Raw genomic sequence first — 6,906 nt, forward strand, 5'->3', positions numbered from 1 at the left:
GTGGAGAAAAAACTCAAGTGTTCTTAATAAGCTCGGCTTGAGAGCATAATAACAGTGTGCATAATACTTGTCTTTGACAATGTGCACAACACTAAATATGTCGTATGACTGAGTCAATTTCGAAGTATACTAAATGGTGTGGCACAATTTCCCGTTTTACCAACGACTTAGATGTGCCTATATTCCTTCTTCAGAGTCTTAGACCTGCCTTCAAAAAATGTAAGCTTCGAGAACACCATATTCAAACGAACTAGTGAGCCTCACACAAATCCCAACTGCCAAAGCCAAAACTAAAATCAAATAACACTAATCCATATATAATTAAAATAATAAATAAAATTAACATATCCTTTACTTTTTTCTTTTTTTTTTCTTTTCCTTTTCTCCTTTTAGTAACTAGAAATTTAAGATACCTCCACTGATAATCCATGTCATTAACTTGGGGAATAATACCCCTTACAGAAGATAATTAGAACTTATATTTCCAAAAAAAGAACACCCATATCCCATCTACTTCCAGTTTTCAACTTCATGGTATTATAACACCAATTTTATGAAGCTTCTTCTTCTTCTTTCTTAGAATGAGTTATGTGCTTTCATGCTCCATTTCTTCCATCTCACTAGCAACTTCAAAAACTTCATCACCTACAAATTTTATGCACACGAGATATTCTAAATTTGAGCATTCCAGAAGGAAGAAATTTAACTTTGATTAGCCTAAAGAGTAATAGTGTGTACCTCAGATGGGTCTCTTAGAGAGTAGAAAGCATTGCTATCTTTTGGTATGGATGATACCAAAATCCCATACCCACGATTTCCATCTCGCAATACCTGAGATATGTGAAAGTATTATACATAAAAAGAACAATGGTGCATATATATATATATATGTATGTTTGTATACTTGAGCATTGGAAAAAAATTTATGCACCTTGAAAGCGTCTTCATCTGTTCGGTCGTCTCCGAGATATATGGGGAGTACATCATCAGAATTATTTAAACCTGAACAACCCAATGGATTTGATCAGACTTTGTGGATAGTAAAATGCACTTCACATATTTAATATTTAGAGTATTTGGTGTACACTCTGAAGACGAAAAAACTAGAAATTTACGAGAGGTCTAAACAAGCACAATCGAAACAGCACGGAGAATTGAGTTCCAGTTCCAAGTGAAGATTATGGATACTTACCAAGAGATTCGAGCAGAAACTCAACTGCTTTTCCCTTGTTCCAGTCAATCACAGGTCGGACTTCTAAAACCTGTTATAAAGAATATATAATACATATTTACGATATTACACCGTATCGTATTAAATTCAACATATGAAACCCATATCGAGAATCAAGAAGGGAAGCAAGTTCAAAAATTAGAACATACCTTCCGACCATGGGTTAATCGTAGACGTGGGTAGCCTTTAATTGTATCATGAACACGTTGTGCGATTGTAGACCATTCCTAAAAAAGCAGTAGCACAATGAATTAACAAGATTTAAGTTTTTTAAGCCTTTCTTCAAAACAAAAACACAGAATGAAATTACAGCTTAGAAGGAGAGGTTACCTTTTCATCTACATTACGGTAATGTACAGAGACACAAAACTTGTTATTCTCCACTTTTGAACCCTGAATTTCTTTGGTATTCTCGACAAGGAGTCTAAAAACCTGTAGAGAAATAAATATCTGAGATCGCCCCAAATTTATAATATGGGACAAAATTACATTGAACTTATAATTATGTTACATCGTGATATGCCAATCACATACCTCATCAATCATCGGTAGAAATTCACTAGCAGGTTGGAATAAATTTACTTCCTTGCCCTACATACACCAAAAATAAGATTAGTTGACAATTGGATTCTACGAGCAACTATAACAAAATACCAAGTAATCTTTGAGGCGGTAATATCTCTTACCTGCTTGTCATTAGTTCTAATACAATTGGGATGGTTGTCAATAGTCATAGAGTGACGGTCAGGACCCATTATATCCATACCGTGACTACCGGCATAATAGAGTTCCGGTAGTCTTACAAACTGATACACTTTATCACGACTTCTTCCACTGATTATTGCTGTGGGGAAGTACTTGGCAACATTTGCCACGGCATAACGCATCTGTCAAGGGTTCAATCGAAGCCAATGAGAATTAGCACAGAAAATAAAATATTATAGTCCTTCATGATGGAGTTGAAAGTGGAGTACTTACGGTATCAGACATAAAAGCGCGGTCAGGGTCATCTACAATTGGCGAAAGAGTACCATCATAATCCAAAAATAATGCGATCCTCTTGCCCTTTCCGTACTTAGTTATATGCCCAAAGGATGTCAAAGCCGATGGGTACTTGGTCTGTATAGATCAATAAGATATATTTCCTTAATTTACTCAATCAAATCCCAAAACGACGAAGTCATTTTCACCACTCGATAAATTAACAAATGGGGAAGTTACCTACCATCCACGAACGGTAAAGTTTGGTGCTGTCATCTTTTGGAACTTCGGTATTAAGATCTTTGTTAACTTTCTTACGTGGAGGTGATGAGGATTTCATGGCATCTAGCCAACCACTTGATCGGACGTCCTCCAGTATGCTGGGTGAAGGTTTTTTCCTAGCAGGAATTGGTAAGTATAAAGCAGAAGGGAATGCTGCTCCAGGTTGACTATAAGGTAAAAGACTAGAATGGATTCCTAATCTCGACTTGCTTATTGGTGCAGGATCGGTTAAAACTGGAGCAGAATGGTTTGATTTCAAATCCATTGGATCCAGATTGATTTTTCTAGCACTTGGAACACTCTAAACTCAAAGCCTAATAAAGGTCTCAGTAAAATGATCAGTAGATTTTTGCGGTGATTATAGTTGTAATCTATCCAACTCTTTTGTCTATAAAAAACCACCTCTTCAAAGTTTTCTTGTCACTAGTGTTGTGCAAACAGTCCATCAAGTGCAAACTTCCTGAAAACTGAAAGTCGATATAAGTTTGTTAAACGATGAAAAGTAACGGTTCCCATGTCATCCCCGAACAAAACCAACTCTAGTCTCAACTTTGTACCTTTTCATCTCCAAAGCTGCAATGCATTTATGTCAGGTAACAAAACATTATTCCTTCAAGATATAGCTTCTGCAGCAGATTGAAATAGTTCTCAAGATGAAAAATCTCCTTGCCCGCCTTCTACATGAAGTGAAACAAATCAAGGTTCAGTAAGCAATATTTAAAGCCCAGAAATGAGTGATTGATTGGTCATGATAAATGAGGGTATCTTGTGATAAACATATCAAATGGAAGCCAATCATCAAGAATACAAAATAATTTGAACACTTGGGAATCATTTGCATATGAAGACAATAAATTTGAAGCTGAGGAAGCAGAGAAGATGACAAAAGAAGCAGCTTAGAACATAATTCATATCATTCAAAAATATACTTGTATTTCATATGTTTATGGAACAACAATAACAGGTGCCGCAAAGATCTCCATTTTCTTGAACAGATCTGATTAACCCCTCTTTTTTATTGCAAATTGCCTACTCTTTTAAGCCTACTTCAGGATTCAAATGAGTACAAAGAAACTGAAAACAATACTACCCATCACAGTTGAAGAGAACCTTTTGTTCCTTCCCTAAATGGGTAGTTCAAGAGATACTATTTGTCATAAAACCTTTGCCATTAATGGCCTTATGGGCTTCACCCCCACAAGTTGTTAAAAAGACAAAGACAGAAGAATCATATTTAGTTGAAATAAACAATTTCCAAAAGCATGTGCAATCTTCAAGGCACAGCTAGCAACATATAAACATTGCCATTACATAGTTGGAATCTATATAAAGGAGAATGGGCTCCATCACTTAAGAACCTGAAAATGATGTCACATTTAAATTCCCTATATCTACCTATCGATATGTGAGTTACTATACAAAAGTGTGATGAAATTAGATTTCTCCTGAAAGGACGGGGACTGGGTCCTGTCTAGATGAACCACCCAATAGTAGGGTACCTAATTAGGTAAATAAAGGATCGAGCAGTACTAGTCCACACGCACACTACACCACGAGGGTGCACATACGTCCATCATTCCGCCTTAAACTGTTGTAAGGTCAACTTCTCCATATTTTAACAGCATAACACTCATTACTAGATGACATAATTAATGTGCAACCTTAAAATCATTAAGATAAACACCACGAAAGCAAATTCCCAATGGTTCCGATCCAAAAAGTCATAATTTTACCCTAAGATGTGTCTTGACATCACAAAATTAGGTAAAGAAACATTAAAACTAAGTTTTTGACTCAATTCAACGTGGGCAACAACAATCAACCATGTGGTTCTTGAAGACTTAAATAGTCAAACCGTATTCTCAGAATAAGTATGAGTCTCGCGCCTGATTAACCGGTGGGATCACACGGACCCACGTAACACATGGCTTAAGAATAGAAATTCAACCCTTTCATAAACCTACTAATTCCAAAACCATGACAACATTATTATGAACATAATATATGAATAATATTGCGATTCCATTAAATTAATGTTATCAATTTATCATCACAAAGACCTATATCCATGGTCAAGGTCTCAAACAAAAAAAAGTATCTATGGTCAATGGAGGTGACTACCAAAAGAAAGACTTTAAGGTTCAAAAATTACAAGAATCACAAAATAACATTTATAAATATAGTGGAGTATGATTTTGATCTTTTCAAAAGGCGGGTCTTTCCCTTTTCAATGAATCTTTCAAAGAAATCACCCTGTTGTATTTCTTTTCTACCTTCTTGTAATATGTTGAAATCACCAAGTTTTCGTTGACAGTTGACCTTATTTTATTATTATTGAGAGTTAAAGCAACCAAATATCAAAGAAAAATAGAATAAACTTAGAAAACTGATAGTATTAAAGATGAAAAACAAAACAATTTGGGAAAATACAGTTCTAAAGAGAGAGAGAGAGATTGGGGGTTAGGAAGTTAGGTTAATATGTCCTTGTATTATTTCCAAACAAAATCAATAACCAACTAAGCTCAAAAATTACCTACATGGTATGACTATCACAATCAATCAAGAGATGAAAAACAAGCTCTATTTTTCACCAAAAATCAGAAACGACAATCAGGTAATCTTTAAAATCCGTATAAAGTGATTCAACTCTTTTCATCAATCATTTCTTTAACAAATGAAGATTTCTCCTTCACACAGCTGTTCATATTTTATCCTTAAATAGAAATCAATCTCGATCATTCAATACAAACAAGAACAATAATTTTTTAAAACAAATTTAAAAAAAAAAAAAACAACAATGTATTATTACTAACAATGAATCAAAAAGAATATGCATTTTTTAACCTAGATGAGATCTTTTTTTTTCCTTATTCATTGATGATGGATGATTCTAGATGATTCATAAACAGAAAAATAATTAATTAAATACACATATCAAATCAAAATCAATCTCTACGAACCTGATCTAATTTCTTATAACCAATGGAATCTTCTCTTAATGCAGATTAGCTATCAGAATACCTAATTCACCAAACATACAATTAAAATCATGATCAATACATAGATAGAAAGAAGATGAACATGAAGAGAGAGAGAGAGAGGATAAATCTAAAAGCAATGAAATAGAGTGAAGACAAAGGGAAAGATCTTTCACCTTGGGAAAAACAACTAGAAGTTGCAGAAAACCTTAACAATGAAGATTGGATTCTAGAGAGAGAGAGAGAGAGAGAGAGAGAAAAAAGTTTTAGAGAGAGAGACGGAGATACGCAAACTCTAACCGTAAAGAATGAGAGGAGGAGAAAGAAAAGGAAGAAGAAATCAAAATAAGAGTTTTTTTCTGTATTTATAAAGTTTCGAGTCGCTCACAGAGAGACGTGCTAAACAAGGTAACTCACCCAACACGGTCGTTGAATCGGGTAACACCATCAGAAAAAAGAAAAACTTACACTTTTTTACGAATATATTAAAAAATATATATTATAATAACGGTAAAACCGAAATGACGGGATTTTGTTGTTATATTCCCAATATTAATTTTGATACGCCAAAATCCCATTTCGGACTTTTAGCTGTAAAACCGAGTCGGGTTTTGGCCCGTTGAGCAGTAAGAACGGCGTATCGGACACGGCGCCAACCGTTTTTTCCACCCCTAGTAATCTAGTATTGGAAATAAAGTGCAATGATACCGATGGCCGACGTTTGAGACTGACTTTTTATCAAAACCGTGTTTTAATGTAACGGACAAATAAATTTCGGCCGTACTATTGACACAGAGACCGATACGTGTCGGCCTAGACTGTAAATATGCAAGCATGACGACACCTGTGACTGTATCAAAGCTTGACGCCTACCACGTGTTGGGTGGTCCCTTCATCTCTCTATCACTTTCGTCCAAACATGGCTATATCACTGTTTAGTCGGTTTTTATTGACCCACTTATTAACGTAAGTTGACATAACTATAATACTATGGGTTAATTCCAATTAAGTCTCTATTTTGTGACAATCTACAAATTTTGACCTTCATGTTTGTCCAACAATCTATTTGACCCTTAAGATGAAGACTCGAGTAAGTGTGGGAAAGAGGCTCGTGAGGCCGGACCCACCCGTGAATTGCTCGAGGTCGATGTGTTTGTGGGCGCCCGATGTCTGAGATGAACACTACTCGTTCAAACGGTTGATTCTCTGGTTTACTTTAAGATAACTAATCTTAATCTTTCGGTTTAAAAAAAATAGACTTCAACCACTTTAGGTTTCTTTCTATCTAATAAATCAGGGAAAGATGAACCCAGTATTATGAACTTAAAATTAAGAAACTGAAATCAAATGTAATAAATATTTGAGTTGAAGATACATCTGTCCTTCAAACAAATTACACATTGTATATTAGTACCAACAGTTCTAGCGTATGTC

General features: G+C 35.1%; 1 protein-coding gene across 3 annotated transcripts; it reads right to left on the bottom strand.

Moving 5' to 3' along the window:
* Positions 1-291: 291 nt before the first annotated feature.
* Positions 292-6,209, bottom strand: LOC147537354 (putative trehalose-phosphate phosphatase F). Of its 3 annotated transcripts, XM_086642149.1 has the most exons (13): positions 5,649-6,209; positions 5,455-5,515; positions 3,052-3,171; positions 2,457-2,961; positions 2,210-2,350; positions 1,918-2,118; positions 1,766-1,822; positions 1,562-1,663; positions 1,381-1,458; positions 1,193-1,262; positions 932-1,002; positions 739-831; positions 292-645 (listed from the first exon to the last, which is right to left on the bottom strand). In XM_086642149.1, exons 4-13 carry the CDS (start codon positions 2,757-2,759, stop codon positions 577-579), a joined length of 1,185 nt encoding a protein of 394 aa, XP_086498275.1. In that variant the 5' UTR covers positions 2,760-2,961; positions 3,052-3,171; positions 5,455-5,515; positions 5,649-6,209; the 3' UTR covers positions 292-576. The 3 variants fall into 3 exon arrangements, with proteins under 3 accessions (XP_086498275.1, XP_086498277.1, XP_086498276.1); XM_086642151.1 differs by lacking the exon at positions 5,455-5,515 and having other exon boundaries at positions 5,649-5,814; XM_086642150.1 differs by lacking the exons at positions 5,455-5,515; positions 5,649-6,209 and adding an exon at positions 3,424-5,001.
* Positions 6,210-6,906: the final 697 nt, after the last annotated feature.

This window comes from Eschscholzia californica, unplaced genomic scaffold, assembly GCF_041429995.1.
Source record: "Eschscholzia californica isolate CP2 unplaced genomic scaffold, dmEscCali1.0.p SCAF_5, whole genome shotgun sequence".
Taxonomy (NCBI): Eukaryota; Viridiplantae; Streptophyta; class Magnoliopsida; order Ranunculales; family Papaveraceae; genus Eschscholzia; species Eschscholzia californica.